A 26976-nucleotide genomic window follows, 5' to 3' on the forward strand; every position below is an offset into this window, starting at 1 on the left:
ATAATTTCTATGCCACAGGAGTGGTAAAGTAGAAAGTGTTGTATCTGTATTTTAAAAAGTCTCTGAGGGTATTCCAGGGAATTGCAGAGCAATAAATCTTACATCTTTACCTAATCAACTAGTTAAAATGATAGTTAAAAAAAAATTCACAATGAGCACATTACTATGGTAAGGTAGGGTCTAACCAGTATGGTTTCTGCAAAGGAAAATCATGCCTCACAAATCTGGTAGAATTATTTTAATGTGTCAATGTAGTATATAAAATAGAAACTGCTGATAATGTAGACTTTCAAAAAGTATTTGACAAGGTCTCTCACAAGAGACTATTATATAGGTATGAGGTGACAAGCAAAGTATTGCAAGATACAAACAGAAAACTGAATAGATTCAGAGAACACCCTCAGAGTAGCTAAAGTTCTATCATTTTACCTGATCAGGCTGAAGTCATTCAGGAGCAACCCTAGGCTACTTCTTGTGTGGAAGACAGAATGAGGGATCAAGCAATGCCTACCTAAATGCTGTGTTAATGGATGCTTACTTGTATTAAATCTTGCTATGAGTTAGCAAGATTAGATCCACCCACAGTTTAAAATCCACCAGGGGTCAAACAGCTTCTGCAGCTTCCCAGGAAAGCATACCAATCTCTGAAAACTGCAGGGCAGCTTCACTGTGATCTGTCCACACTTCTACACTATATTATTCCCTAGCCACAGCATTAAGATCCAATGTCTGGTTTGGCAGAAATTCAAATAAATTGAGCACCCATCTCCAACCTACAAAATCATTGCTTTTGAGTCATTAGAAGTGGAATACATGCAAACATTCACTCAAAAGAAAATGACGGTGGGCTGTTACTTCAAACAGCCTAAGTTCCCCATCCCAGGGTGGGATGTGCTGCGTCCATGCAGTAAGAGATAGGAACACCAATTTTGGAAGAATTAGTTTTCATGTATGTGTTGTCTGAACTTGACAGGTAATTTATTACCAGTCAATGTTATAATATTCTCATTCTGAGAAAAGCATATGGAAGAATATATTACTGAAACCATAAGGCCTATCACTCTGAGGAAGAATATTACAGTTGGTTGGAATTATCTTCATGTTTGAGAATGGCAGACTTGCCTCTGGAAGGAAAACCTTTCTTGCTTGAGAATCTACACATCACCCAGACAAAAGACTTTCTGTATAAGAAGGTAAGATTTCTTTCAATTTATTCCGAGTCCCACTTTCTCAAAAAGTAAATATGTACGATGACTTCTGTAAGGCCTTTGTGAGCCAGTTATACAAATAGGGGTAAATCTAAATAGTCTGACACCTCCAATGCACTGCCAAATTCACTGCTGGATTGGACCACATTGTTCTGGCAGGTTGTAAAAGTCCTTTTAATACTGGTAGAACGATCTTGGAATTAGAAGGGTTCCCAGAATATCAAAGTCAAGATGAGTGATAAAAGATTATTTCCACAGAAACTGATGTTAAGTAGAAGCCCTTCTAGATACCATCTCATGAAATTTTATGGCATATTTAGACAGGGAAGATGCTGCAGCAATTCCACTGTCATCTGGGGATGTCTGGTCCCTAGGCTTTAGATCAATGTCCTGAAATTCCACAACTCATAGGTGGTTATTCTGATAAAATGTCTGGGACAATCAAAGGATAGCATTCCAGAGAACCGGATCTGGTGAATGGGGCTTCCCCTGAGGTCTTGGGGGGGAATGACTCCTCTATAAAGGCTATTCTGAACCTCTGTATAGTATCTCAAAGAAAGCCAGTAGACCCATCCAGACCAAGGAGGAAACTGAAAGACACCAGAATCAGGTTCTCTGTCATAGAACCTACCAGGATACAGGCAGAGTCTGTGTCTGTTTGGACTATGTAGAGCATTGGTCTAATGTCTGCTCTAAAATGGTTTTTTGTCAGGTGACTGGAACTGAGGTGGTAGAATAACTTGCCTGTCCCTATCTGACTAATCAGACCTCAGATCAGAAGCAGAAGATATTGGTGAAATGAAAGGTCTTGGCAACTTTAAAACTGAAAGGGAGAAGTAAACTTGTGAGTTCACAGAGATTTAGGACAGGGAAACTGGAAAATTTGAATATGCTATACAATCTTTTATTTCTCTCCACCTTGTATCACCTGTATCTTTCCCTTCTGGAGATACTGTAGTCCAAGTATCTTCTGGATCAGTTACTATTGGCTACTGTTAGTTGGCGCTGGGGTGTAGAAGCTCTAAGATCCTAAGAAATGTAAATAAATAATTATATTGTTTTGTTCAAAGTTTTTAATCCTAACTAGCTAACTATGACTAAAACTACCTGAAGATGCTGTCTTGCTTGAAGAGGTTGTTCTGGAGAGGTTCTAATATAGTCCATTCAACCTTGGCTGGAATGAACTGAGGTGTCCTGAGTGCCATGCTTTTACATAGGCTCATCCTCAGAATGCTCTAACCGGTGAGGGAAAATGCAGAAGAGCACTCCAACAGGCACTGCTAGAAAACATTCCACAACTCAAGATGCACCAAGGGCACAAACCCAAGAGTGGGAATATGTAGAGGCCATTCAAAGAACAGCAAATTATTGCAACAAAATGATCTTTCAAGTTGCTTTTGTGAGAATTTTTCCATATATGAAAACTTTTGTTTAATACTGAAAGAATCAAACTTATTGGGTTTTTAAAATATTTTGAGTAACCTACATAGCGTGATTTAAACTGTATACGAAAAACTTGCGTTGCTTGTAGTTATTATTAAAATTAAATTAATCCACATATTTTCTATTTCTTTATATCCTTGCTGTAATGGACACACTACAAATATCACTGAATTCATTTCAATATGCATATTTAAGCAGAAAGCCAACTGCCACCACACCGACTTTGTAATTAATAATTTTGTAAACGAATATTCTAGAACCATCACTAACATAAGTAATGGGTCCCCTACCTCTTTGTGGCATTATGAAATGTCTGTCTGGATGAGTAATGACTACCATTGTACCACACCTAAAGGCAAGTGAAGCCTCTTTAATACCAGAAGATACAAGCAGGTGAAGTACTTATACAGCACTGGAAAACATTTATTTATCAACACTTTTATCAACTTCCCCAGAAGCTTAATTCTTGCCCAAAATGGGTGACAACGAAACAATCTCACTTGGTGTTCCTTTACAATGCAGCATCTCTAAAAAGATCATTGTCCAGATGATTGTCTCAGGTGATTGTGGTATTTAAAACACTATAGTTCCTGTATTATTACCCTACTACAGAGACTTTCATCCTTACAAACATTTTTCAGAGGCTTCAGAATAATGGAGATGCTCCTGTAGTACTGTATGAGTACACTCAAGTACAAGAACTAAAACCTTCTGAAAGCTTGTGTACCATTTAGTGAAGGAAATGGAACATAAAAAAAACCACTATTTCCCCCAAAAAAACAAAAAGGAAGGGTGAACAAACCACCACAAAACTCATGACATGTTAGATTTCTCATCTCATGATCGTCATCAAAATTCATAGTTACCAAGTAGAAAATTTTATTCCTTTATGTCCCAAGTACATCCTACATGTAATGATGCCCATTGAAAGGAATGGGAGGGGAAGGACTGAGAAGGAAAATAACTAAACTAAACACAGAACTGAAATTAGTTTTATAAACAGAATTCTCAGTGTCAAGTTATTAGAAACAACTTACAAAATGTATAGAACAATGCTCAGAATATAAATAACTGATAGTTGGCATGATAGATAAGAAACAGAACTGAGCGAATACAGTCTGTAGTACAATTCATTCCTTGGCTCTGGATTGTTTACAAGTAAAAATACAATATTTCAAACTGAAACAACCATGTAACAGTTATTGAGGTAGCTTATGAGTTTTCCAGAGAAATTAAAGTAATTGACTGTATATCACAAAATGGTCCATAACGTCCACATACATCTTTTGATTGTATAGTAAAGTAGTACTTCTTGGAGGCTGTAAATTGTGATAAAGAACAAGCCATTGGTAGGGGCAAAGCCTTTATTTCTCCTATTTTCTTCCAGTGTGGTACAGTACTGTTATTGGAGTGTTCATGGTATATGAACAAGTGATAGCTCTCTACAGGAGCGCACATGGGATCAATCTCTGTAACAGTCCATGAGAGTGCAATACCTTTTGGATTTTGCACCTGAGCCAGTTTTAGTTCAGGCTTCTGAGGTGGCACAGTGTCTCTGACTCCATCCTTGAGTTCTGGGTATGGAGGTATCCTTGGTAGCGGAGGAAGATGTGGAAAATGTTCAAGAACCTACGGAGCATAAAAAAAGAAAAAAAGGTGAATAAGTTAGCATTACTGTAATATTTCTTTAATGAACAAATCAACCAATGTGCGCTAACTTTTGATTCAGATTAAGTGTTCCCATTTTAGGAAACAGTTTTGAAAGTGTTAAGGAGTTCATTGTATCAGCTTTACCAAACAAGTTTTTTTGTATTGTGGTAAATAATGCTGCATTAGTTTCATTTTAGGTATTTATTAGTTCAGTAGTTCTTAGAATGACTGTGTGGATAAGAATACTAAATTCAAACCAACAATAGTATTTTGTTAAATTGCTTTGTTTTCTGGTATGTCATGCCGCAATGCTTTATTTACTGAATTTATGTTACTTTACCACTTTTTAAAAAACCCTTCCAAAGACTCCCTCTAAACTAGCCCTATTTTACAGTCTCTAAGAGGTCAACAGACAAGAACAGTCACAGGAAATGATCTATTGCTGCTACATAAATGTTTAAGTTTTGCTAACTGATTTTATTTTCCATAAATCCAATACTCCTCCTCCTCCTCCCCCCCGACACAAAAGCACAGAAGACACTACTAACAAGCATTGTGTTAAGATTATTTTTGGTTGTCCCAAAATGAGTGTTGTAGAGGTCAACATTATATTTAGATAGATTTGCATAGTCACAGTTCAATTAGTGTTCTGTTATTGCACTCTGATAAATTTTCCAAAAAATACCTACAGATTCAGCCAGACAGCAGCACATCCATAGGACTGAAAGGTTTTAAAAAAGTTAACTTTACCAATATGAATAATACTATAGGTATCTTGATCAAGTTTAATTATTACTAGTGAATTTTGACAACCATCCTATAATCGGATTGTTCTGTACAGATATCATACAATGTAAGATGCTGAAAGAAAGAGCTTATGTTCCTATCTCACTAGCAATTACCAGAGCAGAAAGCTTGCACTCTATGTAGGTCTTCAAAAAGAAAGAAAAGTTAAACTGACAGATCTTTAAAAACTGCTGCTTAGATTTTATCTCAGAAGAAATCCAAGAAGGCAGCTGTGAAGAGAGTGTCATAGCTAGTTTAGAAGGTTTATTCTGGTTTCATATCCTTTTGAACATCCAGAAGAACAGAATAAAAAGCAGAACTGACATAATGGTTCCACCCTCCTCATAGTACTAGAGTCAGTTACAAAAAAATCCCAAACCACAGAACTGTCTTTTCTCCCTGTACATTTTTCTTTTTGATAGTTAATTATCTCTGAGGATATACTGTAGACAGGTCTGTACATCTATTAACAAAATATTTTAGGCTGAGAACAATTTACTGCTCCTGGAAGCATCTGTACTGATCCACTAAAGAGTTATAGTCCTGACAGGTCATAAAATCCTGTTATTACATTTGGTTTTACACTTTTAGCATAAGGCATGCAAAAATTTCTTGGGTGGATAGAAACAGATTTTTCTCACACCCGGATGTTCCCTGGCAGTAGTCAGTCAATCTCTTCTCTCCTATCATCAAGCTCTTCCAAGAATCACAACTCCCCTTTTTATTTCCCACGATGCTTCCTTAGAAGGATCCTGGCCAATCAATTTGAGGTGAAAAAGACACAAAAATGACTGGAGTCACCCCTTCACCGTGTGCTGGCAACTTCTGCAGATACCACTCTCCCATTGTTGGATCATATTAAAGTAGTTCTGTATTAAAATCACAAATGAGTTTGATTCCCCATAGTTTAAATTCCAGGGTATTACTAATTAAGAGTACTTGTGGCACCTTAGAGACTAACTAATTTATTGGAGCATAAGCTTTCGTGAGCTACAGCTCACTTCATCGGATGCATTCAGTGGAAAATACAGTGGGGAGATTTATATACATAGAGAACATGAAACAATGGGTGTCACCATACACACTGTAACCAGAGTGATCACTTAAGGTGAGCTATTACCAGCAGGAGAGCGGGGGGGTGGGTGGGTGGGGAACTTTTTTAGTGATAATCAAGGTGGGCCATATCCAGCAGTGGGGGGTGGGGGTGGGGGATTAAACATGCAGAAATAGTTTACTCATTATTACACAAAGTAAAACTATTTCCCCATGTTTATTCCCCCCCAGGTGATAGCTCTCTACAGGAGCGCACATGCGATAAATCTCTGTAACAGTCCATGAGAGTGCAATACCTTTTGGATTTTGCACCTGAGCCAGTTTTAGTTCAGGCTTCTGAGGTGGCACAGTGTCTCTGACTCTCCCCCCCCCGCCCCAAACTGTTCCTCAGACATTCTTGTCAACTGCTGGAAATGGCTCACCTTGATTATCACTACAAAAGGTCCCCCCCCCCGCCACTCCCCCCCCCCCCGGCTCTCCTGCTGGTAATAGCTCACCTTAAGTGATCACTCTGGCTACAGTGTGTATGGTGGTACCTATTGTTTCATGTTCTCTATGTATATAAATCTCCGCACTGTATTTTCCACTGAATGCATCCGATGAAGTGAGCTGTAGCTCACGAAAGCTTATGCTCAAATAAATTTGTTAGTCTCTAAGGTGCCACAAGTACTCCTTTTCTTTTTGCGAATACAGACTAACACGGCTGCTACTCAAACTAATTAAGAGCTCTCTTGGTTTTTGGTATTGTTTCTCTCCCTCTATGTGTGAAACTTGCAAGCTAATTGTGTTAGTACATTCTAAGACAGAGTCTGTTCTCAAAGCAATTCTTTGTAACAACAACTACTCACACAGAGAGAGACTCAAAGCAATACTCTAACAGAAACAGCACCCAGAGACTCCCCGCCCTTTTGTTGTATTCATCTCGCTTTGTTAACAATTGTGATTAAAAGAGAGATAGAGGATGTGTGTGGATAATAACTGAATGATCAGGGAGGTGCCAGCCTAAGAATCCAGTGTCCATCGGCTGAAAAAGGTGTCAAGTGGAAATAATCAGAGGACCCCCGGAGGGCAGACTGGAATCCACCCAACAGCCTCAAGAATGGGAGAACCACAGAACAAGATAACATCTGGCAGCACGGAGCCGTCAGGAATGTGCCATCTGCTGATTGATTCAGCAACAGCATGATGAAGCAATTCCCATAGACTGGCATAGGAAGAAATTTCTATAAAAAATGGACTCTAGAAAGTGAGAACTTTGGGGTCTGATTCTGCAAACCAACTTCCAGTAGCATCAGATGGGCATCTGACAAGGCCCTGCTCCCTCCTCATGTCCAGGCCACCTGGCCTATGGCTTGGCATGAGCAACTCTAAGGCTGGTAACTATGATAACAACCTTGCAGAACCTGTGTGTGTGTGTGTGTATGAATGAATGTGTGAATAAATATGAGATTGAATGGAATGTTACAGCTATAACTAACTGCTTACTATGATTCTTTCTGTATTCACAATAAATGTGGCATTTTGCCTTTTCCCCTTTAATAAGATCCTGCTGGTTTTTATTTTGTTGGTATAACACCATGGCTCCCAGCCCTAACCCAATGGAAAGCTCTGCAAGTCATCCAAATCACTTTCTCAAAAGCAGGGACATCATTTCAGAAAAATTCAAGGGAGCAAAGCTGTGTCAGCCTATACAATACTATATGTGACGAATGTGACACTGCACTCCATATTCTTCACAGTGATATTATAAGTCATGGGAGGTGTCATTGGAAAAGTTATGATTTGCTAAATATGATTATCCTATTTGTATGCATGTATCATTTTTGTATCTGAAGTTATTAATATTGGCTATGTATTTGTATTTCAAATGTAGTTACACCTGGGTAACGTCCACTAGACAAGATGCTTTCAGTCTAGATAGTGGGTGGGGAAGGACCTATTCAGGGCAATGGGCCATTCGGAAAAAAAACAATAGGCCTTAGGAGAAGCTTATCTCCCACCCGGGGAGCTTTCCTGAAAACGCTACAGACAGCCTCCAAGTCATGGCTGCTTTGACTCTACAAGGACATGTGATGAGACCACATGTCTCTGGATTCCATCTTGGGATGTCAGTATTTCTCCACAGACTATTCTGGGAACCAAGCTTTGGGAACAAAGAGATCCTGCCATATGCAAAAGCTATATAAGACAAGGAGTGACATCATCTGGTGTTCTTCACTCCTCACCCAAGGAGACTCCTAAAAACACCTGTGGAACAAAGACTGAACTGGGGGAAGTGCTGGACCCAGGCTAAAGGGATTTCTAGCCTGTGAATGAAACACCTGGGGATTCCAAGCTGTAAAGCAAGTGCAGCTTGCCCCTTAAGAATCTGAAGCCTACTTGTATCATCTCTTAGAGAATCTGCTAGTCATATCCAATCTATTTAGTATATTAAGCTTAGTTTGCATTTTTTGTCTATTTGCTCAGTAATCTGCTTTGATCTGTTCGCTATCACTTAAAACCTATCTTTTGTAGTTAATCAGCTTGTTTTTGCTTTATCTAAACCAGTGAGTTGGAGTGAAGTGAAGTGAAGCGTGTGGGAATCATAACTCAGGGAGAAAAGCTGTACTGCAGTTCCAGGTACCCTGGGTGGAATCCATCACAATTATCATGTAATATTCTAAAAAATTGGTGGGGGGGGACGGGACGGACAAAAAGATAAGAGATATAATGGAGCATATAGACCTATGAAAAGCTGTAGGGGTTGGGGGGGAGGGAGAAAGAGGCAACTGCCACTGCTGTCCCATAACAAATGATGCTCCTGTCCAAGAAGGGAGAGCTCCATCCAGAGTTATATTTTCAGTCTCAGTGCTCAGAAGCCATCCCCAAACCCTTTAATGGAACTGAACTAATATTAATTATTTGTTTCAAGGTAGTGGGCAGAATATGCTAGGCATAAACACAAAAGGCGACAGTACCCATCCTGAAGAGCCTGCACTCGACAGAGCAAGGCTCTCTTTCATCCATAATGTGATGCTGCAGTCACGGAGAGGCTCCAGCCTCTCACTTGTCATGCTTCTTGTCCAGCTGCTGTGTGGGTTGCCTATAGATATTAGATAGTTTTGTCTCAGAGCTGCGGATGGATGGGTGGATGGCAGATGCTCAAATGTTATTAGGAGGTAAAAAGAAACTGATGTCCCTTGTTGATGACACTTTGATCTGTCTTGCCATTACAAAACTGAAGGTGCTGTTGTGTGGTATATCTTTTATAGTGGCACGTCCAGGGCTCAAACTGGGCTAGTATGCAGCAATATGATATACCAGCTCCTCTCCCAAGTTGCTATTATATAGATAATTTAAGAGAAGAGTTAGCGGTTCTGGTTGAAGAGAAACTTGAAAACGTGAATTAACCAGAACAGTGACACCTCCCTGACTGTGTCTGGAATAACAGCTCCAAGAAATGTGAGGTGATGCATACATCTCAGTGGGATGTTAACTCACATGCCCAATCATGATACTTTAAAGTAAATATGCCATTGCTAATTAAAGCATGCAAGATAGAAGAATGGGGTGGGAGTACAGACTGCAGATCTGCACTATCCACAGTGAATGCTCTCTCATTTTGGTACCATGAGTGGGTGATGTTTTAGAGATGCCATTGCGTTCTTTTTATTTATTTTTTTGGTCCTCAGTCAAGGAGGAGCCAAGCACAAGAAGCACCACAGAACCTAGCAAGGCACCTGAGCCCCACCACGGCTAAGCAGCCTAGTAGAACCCAATGGAATATTCAAATACCCCAAATATGAGACAAACTCATGGACCTGAGAGACCACACATGATCATGTTTTGAACACTTGCACAATCGATTGTGAACAGTGCCTCATTCTGGCAACTCACAGGAGTGGAACTTATTTGTGGGTGGACAGTAATAAAACATGCACACTTAGATACTTGATGTTTAAATTACTGCTCCCTCATTCTCGCACTCATTTTTAGACACTGGAGCAGGACTGAACACAGAGAGTCTTGGACCACCGATGGCTGAAATTTTCAAACCCCTTTTCACTTGCTCAATTTCAGAAAGGTTTTTCCCCCCTTGACTGAAATTTTTCTTGCTGGTCTTTGCCCCATGATAGATTTTCTACTGCAACATTTTCTACAATATTTTTTAGAAAAGTTCATTTTAGCCTGCCTATCTGATTCATTCTCTTGCTTCAATATTGCTTCTTCTAATAGTTAGTATTTTTATTAGAAATCGCTGCCATTTTAGGAGCCATTATTGCAATAAAAGTATTTCATGGTCACTGAAGTCTTTATTACTCTTTTCATAATACAGTACTACCTCCTTGTGGCTCGAAGGAGTAAGCTTACCCTTTGCCAAGGAATCTAGTTTAAAACAAATGTAATGATACATTTTCATCAAAAATGTCCTTAAAAGTCTGTTTTAATTCCCATTAAGTTGTATATCATAGATTCATGAAAAGCTAGTCAGTTGGAATTTGTAAACACTACAAATTTAAATATAAAAATTGTAGAAAGCTTAATAAAGAAAAAAATTACCTGATTTGATGCTTGTGCTGGTGGCTCAAGGCGATTTGATTTGGGGCTTGCTGTCTTTGAATTACTTTTGTTTGACACAGAATTCTGGTCTTCTTTTAACTTACCTGTAAACAAAATGCAAGTTTTAAATACTGTAATTTACCACCTACTGAAAGTGAACTGGGTTAAAAAACCACAAATCTGTGAAATAAGGTTATGTTTACATACTGAGGATTTCTCAGAGACTGTGAAAGGTGCTAGACTGAGGACCCTGGAGAATGAAATCTCCATTTTTCTACACAACACACAAGCAGCAGAGTTGTTCACACTGTTAAAGTGCTTCAGCCAGACGCGTACGGGCTATCATTAAGTGAGAGTAAGAGGGATAGTTCAGTCTTCATTTCATTTAATTGTCCATCTCGATATTTTACATCTTGATCAAAACAGAATTAAGTAAGTTAATGGAGGATAGGTGTATCAATGGCTGTTAGCCAAGATGGTCATGGATGCAACCCCATGCTCTGGGTGTCCCTTAACCTCCGATTGCTAGAAGCTGGGAGTGGACGACAGGGACGGATCATTTGATAAATTGATCTGTTCTGTTAATTTCCTCTGAAGTATCTGGCACTGGCCACTGTCGGAAAACAAGATAGTGGGCTAGATGGACCATTGCTCTGACTCAGTATAGCCACTCTTATGCTCTTACTTACTGTTCACACTGGAGGCAGACGACCAACTCAGTTAACAGAGTTTTAGCTGAACATCTCTGACTAAGATCTTACACTAAATACAACATCTTCATTCATTCCAAAATGATCTCTGAGTTTCACATATTTTACAAACTACTATACTAAATACCCACCACTAAAATGCAACATGCTCTTGCATCCCACCAAGACACTTTTAACAGCACAGGAACACTAACGTGGCAGTTTAGAAGAAGAATATAACAAAAAAGAAACCAGTTAGCTGCAGGAAGAATTTAGGAAGTAGTAACTTATTTATTCCAGGATACTGCCCAACACCCATTCTACTGCAAAAAAGTGGCATGTGATCTTAAATTACTACAAAGATTCTGATCCAGTTTTAAAATTCATACGAAACACAAAATTAACAACAGCACAGTACTTTTTAACTCCAGGATAGAGCATTAGTTCTGTACACACTGAGATGGAAGAAGGCAACCTACCAAGCCAGCCACTAATACTATTTCCTGCAGCACCCTGAGTTCTCCCATCCAGGTCTTGACCTAGAACAAATCCTGCTTAGTTTACAAAAATTAATGAGATTACAAATCACCTCAAGGCAGTATATCGCCAAGTAACAATTTCCACTGAAACTAAACTACTTGAGTTCAAATCCTGAAGTTGGACAATTGCATATGATTTATAGCAAAAGGAATGTTACTTACCAGCAACTAGAGTTCTCCAAACATGTGACCCATGAAAGTCCATATTAATCTCCCTGTCTTTGGTTACTACACTTCCTCCTCACCTAAACATAAAACACTCCGCACCTAATTTGGGGTCTTCTCATTGCAGGAGCAGTGGTAGGCAAGTAGCCAACTCATTCTGTGCTGGGGAGCAAGTCTTCACCCACAGATGGATGAGGAACAGGAGTCTCTCCTCATTATGGGGAATATTTAAGATTTATACGCAAGAATGCAAATCAGGCTGTATTGTGACTAACTGGCTCTGGGTTCCTGGCTCCTATTTCAGTTGTTAGGCAGGTGGGAAGAGATTGGTCAGCTGCAGCCTTCAATCTTAGTGAAACACCAATTAATGACTGGCATCTGCTTGCAGTATTGGAGAGGGGGACTAGGAACAATTATAGTAGCAGGGTCTAATATCATTACAGTGGGACACTGGATCCATGAGTCAATAAGCATACATCCCTTAAAAAACAAACTACTTTAGAACTGTTCTTGAATTGCAAGGTACTCTACTGCAGTGAAGATATGCAGAAGCAGTTCCCTTCAGGAGAAAGTTTTTTCTTTTAAGGAATGGGTCCCAATCTCCACTCCACAAGATTATTTTCTCTTAGGTTTAAAATTGATTTGATTTAGTACTTTTTCATACTTACACTTATTACATTTTAAGTTCTCATTTTCAGAATCTCTATAAACAAAATTATTTTTTCCTTCACCTTTATCAAAATTGTGCTTTTCTTCTTCTGTTAGATCAATCACTGCACATTTTTGTTCTTCAGCACGCTGTAAAAACAATGTCAATTCCAATTAAATTGTTTCTACAATGGCTTAATTGTAAATATTTCTGTTAAAATTTATGAACTGTCAGGATGCAAACTTACTTGTAAATTAAACTACCAGAAATGCTCATTTTTATATAAAACTTCTTGTAGATGTGAAAAACAACAGAAATAAGTACAGTGTGTAAGTGTCAGTATCTGTAAGAACTCAGACATTTAAAAATACACTTGATATATCACAGTAGATCACCTAGCCAATCAGTCAACAGTACGAGGACAAAAACTATAAAAGATGGATTTTATAAACATTAATGGATCTCAATGATAATTATACAGGTCTTGGCTCTCTAAGAGCAAATCTACATAGACAGTTTTTTACTAGTTTCCTTCCAGGTAGGTATGCTTTAGGATAAGTTTTCACACAGCTTGCCAATGCACAAGACTGCCAGTAAGCTTCTTATTTCTAGAGCTGTCTGAAATAAAGCCTTTTTTCCCCTCTTGCTAAGGGAAGATGTAGAATTGTTTATTATTTTATTCAATACAGTAATTCAGTTGTAAACTTAAGGAATCATTTAATGTAACTGAACAAGTGTTTGTATAATGGTTTTATATAGATTTTAAACAGTTAGATCTTATACACACGATCCCTTCCCCCCACTAATTCCTGCAGTTGCTCCCATTGGTGTAGTTCCACCACTGATAGCAGAAGTGTAGTGGGAAGAGAGCAGTTTTTCCACCACCATCTTGTCTAAATATTCCCAAGCAGGCTTATACTACATGGTAGTAGAAATCCCAGGTGCCCCGTATATACCAGTGTTTGCACTTTTGCTACCACCAGTGAAGTCCCACTTTTCATTAACCAAAACAGGGATTTTTATTTTATCTTTTTTATTTTATTTTATTGGGGGAGAGGGGGAAGGGAAGGCAAGACAGGAAGCTTTGTGTGTAGACTGACCATTTAAGTGATTTAGAACAATTTGGACACAGACCATCTAAAAAATGGATATAATTTTAACATGTTCTGTTGCTAAAGTCTAACCAAAAGCTTAGCCTGCTTACATTATATATACACAAATTGGTTTATATAAAAATATTCTCAGACTTGAACTAAATAAAAAAGTGCTGTTTTGAATAGCATTTTCAAACTATGTTATGTGAAAGACTGGGTGTAACATTTAATCTACATTTTGAAAAGTCAATGTTTAATTAAACTCTTCAGCGATAAACCCAACCTAAAGTACTTCTGTACACAGTGGGGAAATGCACTCTAAGGAGATGCGAATTCTAAAGTGCACTAATGTACTGATCATTAATTGGTCCACACGCACCCTGCTGGTACACACTAAAGGTTCTCTAGTGTGCTTTAACGTGTTTCAAATGGCACTATGTTAAAGAGCATTAAGAAATCTTTAGTGTGCAACAGCAGAATCTACACTGACCAATTAATGTGTACCACATTAGTGCACTTTAGAAATCACACTCATATAATGCACATTGCCACACCATGTAGAAAAGCTCTTAGTGTGTTGTAAGTGAATACCAGATAAGCTTATTAACCATTGGAATAGAAGTATACAAATGACATGATCCAACTGTACTAGTGTAGCAAAAACATCCACACAAAAAAATGGCTACGGTGAAGTTAAGGTTGAGACTATATATCAGTAATGTAAGAGTTAAAGTCCTTATGTTAATGTTTTTGAAGAATAAGTCCACAAGTCTGCTTTAGACTTCAGAGACCACTCTTGTTGACCTTATCTTGGCAAATTATATGTTTTCCTAGCCCAAATTTTGCCTGCAAGATGAGAGCCTTTTGTTGGGTCACCAGTCCCATAGGAACACAGACTCCTGACAAAGTGTTTGGGATTGAACCTCACCTTGCTTATCAAAAGAGAACAAAACATGAAAATATTTAATACTTGTTACATACACACAAAAAGAGATGAAAAAATATTTCCATTGATGATCAAAATTTATAGACAGGAAAAGAAAAATGCTGCTTGAAAACTTAATATAGTTTGATTTAAAGATATTTACTTTGTATATATTGACATGTGATGTTGACAATTTGTGTTTTAATAATGGTAAAGTTTTAGCTTTTTGAATATCAGTGTCTACTGTCATTAAATTGTCAAATCCTCTCCACAAAAAAAAAAAGCTTTAAAAATAAACATCATTATCTGTCAAAAATTATAAACAGCAGCTAATTCTGCCAAGTACACAGGAAGAGAGGAGGGTCTGCTTCCCTGATCTTTTCCTTCCCAAACTGCTTGTACAGCAGATCTCCTAAAAATTTCAAGAGTAGATATTCCATCTGATGAGCTTTGGGACTGTGTGTGTTTGGGTGGGTGAATCCAGGGTCCTTGGAAGAAAGGAAAGATGAGAGACATATTTTCTGTGTGTTCTATAATCCACTCAATATTAAGGCTTATCTTTTTAAGGAATGCCAGAAGTGACTACCACAGTTATTTATTTTAGGGAATACATTCTGCTTTTAAAAAGGGACTTGTACATGATTATTTTAATTGGAATTGCACTTTATTTTGTTTCCTTCTGATGTATGAAGATGGCCTAAAAAAGTTCTGCTTATTTTTTCCACATTAGAAATATGAATAATGTCAAGCCTCGTTTTTTGCTTAGAGATATCAAAGTACGCTTATGGTGAGCTCTTACTTGAGGGATGGCGGTGCTGAATTTTTAAAAAGTTATCCTTTACCCAATCTATTATTCACTAAAGTTGAATAGGTGCTTACAAAAAAACCAAAAAGTTTTGGAACAGTGAGAAAAAAATCCCTTCTCCCTTTCATACGCTGAACTTTTCGGTCTCTTGTGATCTCATCATTTCACTAGTTCTCCAGACATTAAAGTCTTCCAGGGTAGACAAGAACTACAGAAAAGTAGAAGGTAGCACAAATCCAATATTATTTTCATTGCAGTTTATCTTTATGATGTGAAAATGAGGTAACACAGCAATGTGAACAGTACCTCCTTCAGCAAGGTGCAAAAGAGGAACCAGAATGTGCGGTATCTGCACAGAATGGTAAATGACCCAAAGTAACAAGCATCACTACCACAACATTGGAAAAAACAGGCTTTGTTTCATTATCTTATGTACAAACAATTAAATTTAGCTTTAAGTTTTAGCAGATGAGCATGAGGAAAAAAAACTCTTAACCTACCTTGTTTTTGGATTGAGCTTCAGTGGAAATTTCTGCTTGTGTAGAAACTAATTTTTTTTGAACATCTGAAACAATTTTCACAAAAGATTAAAAAATTCAACTTTCAATTAATAAATCTGGTTGATGCAGGATACAAAAATGTCCATCTAATAAGTGGAATACCAAAAAATTACCAAATAGACTTGTAGACATACATGCAGCAATCAGCCATAAGTGAACGACAAGGAGACTCACAGCCCCAATGCAATGGTCTGGCAAACAAGTCAGCCAGCCAAGATTTCTTCTAAAGGTGCCCCTGAAGTCCAAAGACACCTCTGTAAGACTAGGGAGAAGCCTCTGCAGCTGCGTATTTAGGAATGCTCACAGACAATGGGCCAGCACAGATGCTAAACTCTTTTTCAACTGGATAGTTCCCACAAAAGAAACAAAAAAAAAAAAAAAAAAAGAAGCAGCAGCGCTAATTGTTAGTGAGAAAAAATTTCAAGCATGGTTAGTGAGATGGGTAAAGCAAATGGAAGTTATGGTTAAAACTGATGGGTTGCTCTTACTCTTCTTAAACAGCAACCAAGGAAAATTATATTTTGATACAATTAAAAAGAGTAAAAGCATTAGTTGTAGGCTAGTATGGTGGTTTAATTATTTTCATCAAATCTGTTTTGATTAGGATGTATGCATGCCAAGGTTAGTTTTGGATACCTGAATTGTTTGTAGTTGTTACAGTTGTTGAATTTCTGCTTTCCACAGAAATCAGTATAACTTCATCAGAGCTGACAAACAAAACAAAAAAATTATTCACCAAAATCAAAATGTTAGAGATGCATGAAAACAGGCCCCCCTCTCTTCAAATGTAAGATATCAAGAACTAGCTACAGCACATTTAGAAGTCAAGAAGCTCAGACGGTTGATTTAACAAGAAATCAATTGTATTTTACTGAAGAAAACAAATGCATTTTATAGCACCTTGGCTAGCTGTAAACTCCAAAATAATAGAATATGAATCATTCAAATAAAGAGCTCCCCAAATACCATGACTCAATATCTGATTAGGCAGACACTTTTTAAAATCCCTTCAGCTTGGCATTACAATGTACTGATCTGACCGTTACTATATCTCCATCACATAACAGCAGAGAAGGTAACATACTTCAAAAGTGTTCATGTTCTAAGATCCCATTTTCAAAAAACAACCCTGGTTGTTTCATCTTAGAAAAACTAAGAGATTGTGAAGGGTTCATGCACTTGGAAACATTCAGGGCACACCCTGAGTGTTGCGTAGGAGCAGTGGGCACACTGCTCCTTTCAAGGACATGAACCATGGGAAGTCACCCAGAGGACATGAACCGTGGGAAGCCTCCCAGGACTGGGCTCAAGGCCCGAGAGCAAGGAATGTAGTAGACAGAAGCTGGTAAATAAGAATATTAATCAAAGTCATATTATTCCTTTTGCTGTTTGAGTATGTAATGCGCATGGGTAGAAGGAGAATAAAAGAGGGTGGAAAGCCGACACGGCAGACGTTCCCGCTTGCTTGCTAAAAGCTTTGTTTGTCTTGCATTTGAACCACAACAAGATTGGGAAGTCTATCAATTTCTTTATGGCAACAATGACCCTAAATGAATCCACAACAGAATAAATGTGCACATCCACAGAGGTGTGGGTATCTGAAATTTTCTTATCAATTAGAAATTTCTATGTACACTTTGAACCTGTAACCTTCTAGCCCCCCACATTAAAACAAACAAAAAAATCAAACACTTTATTATCCCAAGGTCCTGACCTATGACATATCAAATATCCACTGATCAAATCTCTTATCTCAAATCCCAGGAACATGTATAGTACCTAAAACTACTATTAATGTTTTTTTTTTCAAATTTACCATGTTTCATGCTGACAGTGTTGCCTGAACACCGGACACCTTCCAACAATAAGTAGTTTTATGAAGTTCATATTAAGATCTATATTCACTATGAAATATTTCTTACATTGCTATTTGGATGCAGATTATCTGTTTGATATTACAAACAGTAAACAAAATATTACAAGATATATTAATTCAATTTCACTTACTTGATATTTTCACCTCCTGTGACTGGATCAGTACAGTACAATTTCTGGGTCTTCCCCTCCTGCCTGGGAAAGGCATGCAGGATTGACCAAATCAATCAATCTGTAGCATGTTAAAGCCCTCTAAATTCTCTCTTCAAGCCCAATGTTTTGATCCCACCCCAAAAGTGAAGGAAAAAATGCAACTATCTTATCTCCTTAAATCCTACAAACCTCCCTCCAGGAATCAAAATCCTTGGGTGGAGGGGGGTGGTTTCTGTGCTGTACTGATCCAGTCATGGAAAGCAAATTAGCACGTAAGTGGAATTAAGGATTTGCAGTTTATAACCGCATTTATTATAGCACAAGCTTTGTGATCTGAAAAGCAATACCCCAGCTAGCACCCTAAGAAAGACTAAGAAGCGAAGAACAAGGAAGCCTTAGGAATGTGGGAGGAGAACTCCATTTCCCATTCGCTCCCTTTGAAAGATGTCTAAGTACTGCTCCAATTAAATGCTGCTTCAGCTGACAACACTTTCTAAAAGGTACAGAGAGACCACCACATGATTCCTTTGCAAAATCATCCAGTGATTCTTCCCTTCTGTGTCTAGAAGACAGAACTGTTCTAGTGTAATGGCATGAATCTATATACCAAGGGACCCGGTATGCCCTGACGCAGGATTTATTTGCCAGAGACAAAATTTTGAAACATTTTAGATTCTTCAGACACGATGAAAAGAGACTACCTTCCTGATGTTAACATCTCTAATTAACATGGTGCTTGCAATTATGGCGCCAGTAAGAGCTGAACAGGTGATAGCAAAGATGGCATAATTTTTAAAATTTTTACCAGTGGAGATGGGTCCAAAAGGTTAATGGTCTAGAGGGCCAATGATAACCTGCTAGGAATATGAAGGGGAGAAAAAAAAAAAAAAAGACTGCCGTAAGAATTCTAGTGGGGATGCTCTCACTGTTTCCATCGATCTATGAAAGGCATTAAAGGCTGATGTTTGTTCCGCCATTAAACGCTACAAGAATCAGATCATCAACAACTGCCTCTTGGAAGACACAGAAGGTAATTAAAACCTTAATTTAACAGTTCTCTAAATCACTGGTAGAAATCTAGCAGAAACAGTCTGACTGCACTTAGCTTGAGGGAGTTTATAAATAGTCCTTCTCTTCAGAATGCAGCCCCAACACTTACAGCGCCCATCCATTCAGACTTACACCAACTATTCAAAGATTATAAAGCTGAAAGGTATCACTATGATCATCTACTCAGACCTCCTGTATAACACAGGACATAGGACTTCCCTGAATTAATTCCTATTTGAACTAGAGCATATCTTGGAGAAAAAACATCTAATCTTGATTTGAAAATTGCCATTGATGGAGACTCCACCACAACCCTTGTAAATTTTTCCAATCTGTTAATTACCCACACTGTTAAAAGTCTGCATCTTATTTTCAATCTGAATTTGTTAAGCTTCAACTTGCAGCCATTACATTATGTTATAACATTGTCTGCTAGATCGCAGAGCCCATTATCAAATTTTTGTTCACTGTGTAGACACTTTTAAGCTTCAAGTCACCCTTAATGTTCTCTCTGATAACTGAAAGAGATGGAGATATGTGCATCTTTCACTATAAGGCATGTTTTCCAATCCTTTTACCATTCTCGTGGCTCTTCTCTAAACCCTCTCAAATTTACCAACATCTTTCCTGAACTGATGACACCAGAGGTGAACAAAATATTCCACCAGAAGCTGCACCAGTATCAAATACAGAGGTAATATAATCTCTAAAAAAAGAAAAGGAGTACTTGTGGCACCTTAGAGACTAACAAATTTATTTAAGCATAAGCTTTCGTGAGCTACAGCTCACATCCGATGAAGTGAGCTGTAGCTCACGAAAGCTTATGCTCAAATAAATTTGTTAGTCTCTAAGGTGTCACAAGCACTCCTTTTCTTTTTGCGGATACAGACTAACACGGCTGCTACTCTGAAACCTGTCAATATAATTTCTGTACTCTTATTTGAGATTCTCCTGTTCAACATCCAAGGATCATATTAGCCCTTTTAGCCACTGCATCGTAGTGAGAGCTCACATTCAGCTGACCCACCTTATTACTTTGTATCCCCCAGATTAAAAAAACTGCCAGCGTAAAACTACTTTATCCCCAAAAAGGGAAATTAGAGGTTGTTGATTACTCTGCATGAGAGAGATACATTAGGTGGGGAAAAGAGTTCACTGTAGAACTTGTTAGCATATAGGCCAAGTTTCCTAAAGCTTTATGCAAACTGTGCTAAATGGAACAATGGAAAAATATTAGCAGATAAATCTTATACTGCTTGTAGAGTGAAAATATATCTAAGAGCATGACACATTTTCAGACCATCTCACAGATGCATAGGAGATGCTGACATTATTCTCCAGCTGAATAACCCAAGTGTGTTCCAAACTGCAAGGGGCAAAATTAAATGATTGATTGAGAAGTATTATGCCATTAACACACATTTTGTTAAGTTTGCCAAAATATGATGAAATTGTTTAAGTACGTCAAGCTGAAAAATTAGGGTGTATTAGTTTATGACTTACTCTAGCTTGCTGACCACAAGATAGATATTTGAAGGTGACTGAATAGTGCTAGGTGCACTAACCTCAACTGTCAAAAGAAGTAAATAAGTAAGGTATTAAAAAACCATAAAACAATGACCAATTCGGAACTGTGCAAGCTACAGGCCTGGACCAGTAAATGTATTAATCTGTGTCTGCTGATTAATCTTACACGCCTAATCTTTGATTAATAAAAACTGATTGATCTTGGCTAGTTCATGTGTCACTGATTAATAATCTGAGCTGAACCCATTCTTACAAAGTCATTCTGTAAGTGGCAACTTTGAAGCAGTCTTTGTATTGCTTCAGAGGGCTAAGAAGCCGACTACATTTCCAGAGTAAAGTATGTACAAGAATTAATCGTATGTTTAATTATGTATGTACAAGAATTAATCGTATGCCAATCTAGCACCTTTAGGAAAAGTAAAATTTGAGGAAAAAAAGTAGATTCTTTCCAAGTAAATACTTTAAAACTTTACATAATATGTGGGTTATATTTATTGAATTTATTTTTTTTGTGTGGTCATTATAGACACCTACCTTACAGGCTCTTCTGCAACACATTCAGAAGTAGAACCAGTTTGTCTATGGGATGATGATACATGTTTAACTGAAGAAACTGATCGTCCATTTATGTTATCAGGAAGCAGTGGAACAGATTTGGTTCTATTTAGTATCGCATTTTGTGAGTTTGCACCTGGAAGATTTGCCTGAGAAAAAGAAAAAAGGTCACAAGTCATGGCAAAGTCTGTTCGTGTCCACAACCAGTGCTGAGTTAGTCGGATGTCCTGGATTTCATGCACACCTTGTTTTCAGAGCAACAGATGGCATTTTTTGCCTCTGGGTGATTTGTGCCTTTTTAAACCTTCCCCCGCCTCCATAATTTACATTATATATGTGATCGTTAAACCAGGGCCTATCTATACAATAACAAGAGATTAACATTTACAGATTCACTAGACACACGAACAGCTAGTAAATGGTCCAAGAGACACTGATAGGAAATTAAAATTAAATAAGAAATTAACTTGACTGTCAAATATCTAAACCACACAAAACCTACCAATCCCTTCTTATTCTGTGCGAAATAGTTAGTTCCACTATCTCCAATTTTGAGCTTGTATGAATCTCGAAACTGCCCTTTTAGACCAAACATTGAGGGCACGCAGAGACAAACAAAAAACAGAATTACAACCTTCTTCCTGAATACTTCCTGCTCCCTGCCATGGGGACTGGGTGATAATTGTCATCTTATTGTTGGATGATGTCACCTTTCATCACTCTCCAGACCCTGCACACTGTGTTTCAGTAGCTCTCACAAGCAAAGCACTCATTTCGTTCCCCAACCTAAACATTCCGTTGTTTTAAGAGCAAGCACTTAAACATATTCTGGGCCTAAATTCGATTACACAATTGGTTCCTTTAGTTAACTGGAGAAAAAAACCAAGGTCAAATGTAGTAGGGATATAAGCATGGAGTAGCAGCAGACAATTCATCCATCAGGAGGATATAAGAAGTCAGGTTTTCAGTATCCACTACTACCAGTTTTGCTATTTTCCTGCTAGACTCCCTTGTTGTGTAGAGTTACTTGTTCTTACACGCACTGAACGTTAAGTCAGTACAGAAACATTACTTCACTGTTCATGCACTTTTCCAATTAACATTATGTTATTTGCACATCCATGCTTACGCTGTGTTTGAATAGCTGACCTCAGAAAGGTATAGCATCTAATAATAGTTTGGTTTGAAAAAGTTATCTAGTGTAATCTTCAGTAACCACTCATAAGTGCCTTACTTGTAAATGATGATTTCCCTCTCTGCCTGAAGAATTTAAAGAATACCAGACTGAGACATGGTGCGACTCACCACTGCAGCACCTCCTCAGTGACACTGCCCTCTGGCTGTGCTACACTCTATGTTCCCCCCTTCTGGGGCGACCTGCAGTCTACTATCCGGCCACTCCCTTCAGTGGCAAACTGCAGTCTAGCCACTTCCCATGTGGCTCCAGCACCCTCTTTGCCCTTGCATCAGGGTCTCAGACTGCAGATCCCTGCAGCCTTCCAAGAGCTGCCTTTAGCTCTCTGCCTGCAGCACTGCTCTGTCAGGAGTGCTTGGTGCCCTCTGCCTGCAAGGCAGCCAGTCCTCCTCCCATCTCAAGCTCCAAGGAGTGACTGAAACTGCTCTGTTCTGCAGCCCTTCTTATATGGGCCAGCCCGGCCCTGACTGGCTGTTCCTATAAGCCCTTCTGTGATTGGCTGCCTCCTGCGTAGCCTCCTTAGGGCTGCTTTTAATCCCTTTTCTGCCAGTGTGGAGCAGACGTCCCATCACACAGACATAAAACCAGTTTTACAACACATTAGAATATTTACAACAAGGGTGAGATCTTATATTCAATTTACAAACAATTCTTACTTAAATTAGACTTTTGCATGTGGAAGAAATGTGGACTTGGACCCAGAGCTGGTTTTGGAAAGCAGACCTTTTCCTTTTACACAAGCACATTTTCCCTAAAAATGAATGTGATTTCCTAAAAGATGCATTATACAGACAGTCAATATAAAGCAAAGGAAAAAAAGTGTTATTTGCTATTCCCTTCTTTCCAAAGTTTAGCAAAAATCTTCAGCATGACAAACTATTTGTTAAGTATTTGCCACTAAGGACTTTTTTTATTTGTATATTTAAGCCGAGTTACATTTTTCTAGAATACCATTGTGTAACAAAAGAGTTTCTGAAACCTTTTCAGAAAATACATAACCGAGAAGCAGAGTAAGATATTTCTGCAGTGAGACCTTTAAACCACGATTTTTAACATTTGTCATTGCATAAAGTACATAAATTTAAGATAAAAAGCCAATTGTTTCATAAAAGAAAAAATAACTATGGCTCAAGTACATTTGACTAGTCCTACAATCTTTACTCAAATCCTTGGGGCAAATCCTCATCTGTTTTAAACTGTCATAGCCCCACTGAAGTCAATGAAGCTATGACAATTTACACTAGCTGAAGAGCTTGCACCCTTAATTTTAAAAGCCTGCTAAAGGATCTCAAGCCACCCCTGAAAACAGTCTGAACTAGCATCCCAAGCAGGTTTACACAAAGCTCGGCTCTGGTCTAAATCGTGGGTTTTCTTGGCCAACAAATCTTCAATTTTATGTCATGTCAAGAGATGTTGTCCATGAGGAAGCAAAAAGCCCCATACCAGATATTTTCTTAGGTTATCATTCTGGCAGTATCGTATCCAGAGCTCCAAGTGAAATGCTTGTGTTTTATTGACTATACTATTGAGGGTCCAAAGTACTCAATCATCTATGGGAAGGGATGTCAGCTGATACCTCAGAGGCTGCTCCTCCTGTCAGAATGGGAGCTGCTTACCTATGACCTCTGAAGCAATACAAAAGAAAAAAATAACTGTATTTTATTCTACTGAAAAACAGAACTTCTCAATGTAACAACTCAGTTGCAAGTAAATAAAATTCTTTTAACATTTTTTGAGTCCCAGTACCAGGTGTCTGTAGGAGTTTAGGTTTTTCTCTGAGTTGCTATTGTAACACCAATACAATACCATCTCCTCCAAATCTATTTAGTTATGTTTTCATATTGCACGTGTTTAGTATAGATTGTTTATAACTGCCCATGAGCTCATGACTAATTGCAAATAGAATCCCTACGTCGAAGTATTACATATTATACTATACCTTACTAGTGACCATTTTCAATAATATTTTCTTCTGAAATGCTATCACAGTATTAATACGTCTCTCGAGCTTAGACACTTTCTTCTACAAGAAAAGAAAAAAGAGCATCACTTTAAGTGTTAACCTGAAATAGTACACATTTCCTACTCTGCATATGTGATAAGCACGAGCAAAACACCCCCAAACATCAACTGAGATTTGCGTGCCATAAAATAAAAAGGTAACAAAATGTACAGCCTCCAATTCATTTTTCTATGAACAAACAGAAGTGCAATCTTAATGCCAGTGCAAGCAATTCCAGCGCAAGTTATGCACACAATGTAGGTGCAATTCTGAAAATTTAAGACCTTCAGGAACAAATAAATTCACACTTTTAGGATACGCACAATGCAAAGAAACTTACTAGAAATGTAATAGCGATTTCTTCATGTTTTTTTCGACATTGTGTTTGATCAACTCTTCCATTTAAACTTTCCAGTTTATGGTTAAAGACGTCATTATTTAAAATATCCACACGCTTCTGAATCAAGTGTTTGACCTATAATGGAAAAAAAAAGCTACATTTCAAATCTAGAAATCATTCATTGCTGAGGTAATGAAAATATACAAATAAATTAATAATTTTTAATTTTAACTAAGTTTTATTTTTTAAAATGTTTATAAATTAAAACTCCTTCACCAATGTTCTGTCAATTACAAACGTAATCTGTAAAATGTAGTATTTTTGTGCTTTGGCATTCCCCTTCCCTTACAGCTCACCCAGTCTAGTGCAAGTCAACTGTTTGCAAGCACAATCATGCCTTCTGAATCTTAAGAGATATGGTTCATACAAAATTAATGATTTGTGGTAACATGTTGTAAATATTTTTCTAGTTCAGTTTGCCATGGTTATAGTTGAATCTTACATGGATCTAGAAGAATGGTTCTCAAATTGTTTTCTTGTACGTGCAATAGACCATCATATTTGGGTCATAATAGACTTTTTCCCCCTTTTTGTGGGTTGAGGATCAAAAGTGCTGAAGGACTGCTGCTGTTGGGTAAGGAGAATCGATACTGCTCAGTGAGTGAAGCTTGTATACCTGGGAAATGAGCCTTTTCCCCACAACTACACTTTTTACATTATATTAGCTTAGATAAGGCCAGGTTTACACTAAAGAGGTTTGCTGGTATGACTATCCTGGTAAACCTTCCTAGTGTAGAAGAAGTTTATACCAGCAAAAAAAATGCTTTTTCTGATACAATTTACAGCTTTTACTAATAAAATACGTTATGCTGGCAAAACAACTTTTATGCCAGTATAACTGCGTACACAGTAGTGTGTTGCTGGTATAGAAATGTCAAAAAAAATTACACTGACATTATTATAGTGACAAAAAAGTTTCTAGCGTAGACTTGGCCTGAGTATGTTACCTGAATAAAGTTTGTGCAGATAGTAAGTCACTATATGTTGACAGATTAAACATTTGTTTTTCTTACTATTACCAAATTGTAAACTCATCAACAACATCCTAAACACATGCAGTAGTCACAACAGATAAGTGACAATACAGCAGAGAGATTTAAATATCTCCTTGATATTCTATTCCAGGACAAAAAAAATACATTAAAACGGGGTTAAAGCTGAGAGCATGCATCTGGCAAAATCTGTTACTTACAAGTCCGGGCTGATACCAATTTTAGGACTTCATTTTTCTTTAGATGCTATAGTTGCACAACTATCACAGGAAATAGAATAAAGGCTTATGGAAGACTAATTGCCAGAATCACTCCTTTTCTTTTAAGATCAGTACTGAATCAGACAGGAAGCACAGTTTCCTGGAAGCCTTTTCAGTTTCAGATTTCAAAGCTTAATAGGTAGTGTAACCATAACGAATAAGGTATCTTTGCATCTTCATTTTCCAGTTATGATTATAACATTTAGAAATGAGAATTCCACCAGCTATGTCTCATGTCATCTAGTTTTTTCAGTTATGTGGAGAAACAAATGTTACATAAAGCTCAAGGTTTTCAAGCTTTTGCCATTAGAAGCAGCTTTCCTTGCTTTCACCATTATGCTGCATCACACTAGCAAGGCAAAGTGCTCCTCAGCCAGTTTTCCAGCCACAGCTTTGTTGCTTTCACAAATTAATTTATAAAAAACAACAACATTTTCATTCATATTCTCTCTGTTCTCAGGTTCATACCCCAAAATCTCAGGCACTCTCTATTTTCCTTTTATGTGTTCTGTACCATTCCTGAAAAGGGTTCAGTTACTCCCAGTCAGCAGAGAGGCAGAACACAAACATTTGAGGTTATATTTTCACATGTAAAGGTCTAACCATTTCTCCAGCAGGAAGAGAACACTATCCCGTTTCCACTGAAACCAATGGCAGGTTCCTTTTAACTTCAATGATATAAGATTGCGTCCTGAAATCATATGGTATTTGAAACAGGACAACCCATGAAAATAGCTGCAGTTCAGACCACAGTTTATGATTTTTATCTGTTTTCTTTGAATTTCATGAGATTGAAAGTGTCAGGTGAAAGTCTGAAATAAGAATTGGGGTGAAATCTTGTCATCACTGAAGTCAATGGGAG

General features: G+C 37.9%; 1 protein-coding gene across 2 annotated transcripts in view; it reads right to left on the reverse strand.

Moving 5' to 3' along the window:
• Positions 1-3666: 3666 nt before the first annotated feature.
• The window catches only part of ATF7IP2 (activating transcription factor 7 interacting protein 2), a 53055-nt gene continuing 29745 nt past the window's right edge, over positions 3667-26976 (reverse strand). The window contains exons 4-11 of one of the 2 annotated variants that reach the window (XM_074965467.1): positions 24803-24937; positions 24400-24483; positions 21245-21414; positions 16742-16812; positions 16046-16110; positions 12804-12870; positions 10680-10783; positions 3667-4280 (exon numbers count right to left, since the gene is read on the reverse strand). In XM_074965467.1, the coding sequence (XP_074821568.1) occupies positions 3864-4280; positions 10680-10783; positions 12804-12870; positions 16046-16110; positions 16742-16812; positions 21245-21414; positions 24400-24483; positions 24803-24937 (1113 nt within the window). In that variant the 3' untranslated portion in view covers positions 3667-3863. Of the gene's footprint in view, positions 4281-10679; positions 10784-12740; positions 12871-16045; positions 16111-16741; positions 16813-21244; positions 21415-24399; positions 24484-24802; positions 24938-26976 lie in introns of both variants that reach the window. The other variant, XM_074965466.1, reaches the window with a different exon arrangement.

This window comes from Natator depressus, chromosome 10, assembly GCF_965152275.1.
Source record: "Natator depressus isolate rNatDep1 chromosome 10, rNatDep2.hap1, whole genome shotgun sequence".
Lineage (NCBI taxonomy): Eukaryota > Metazoa > Chordata > Testudines > Cheloniidae > Natator > Natator depressus.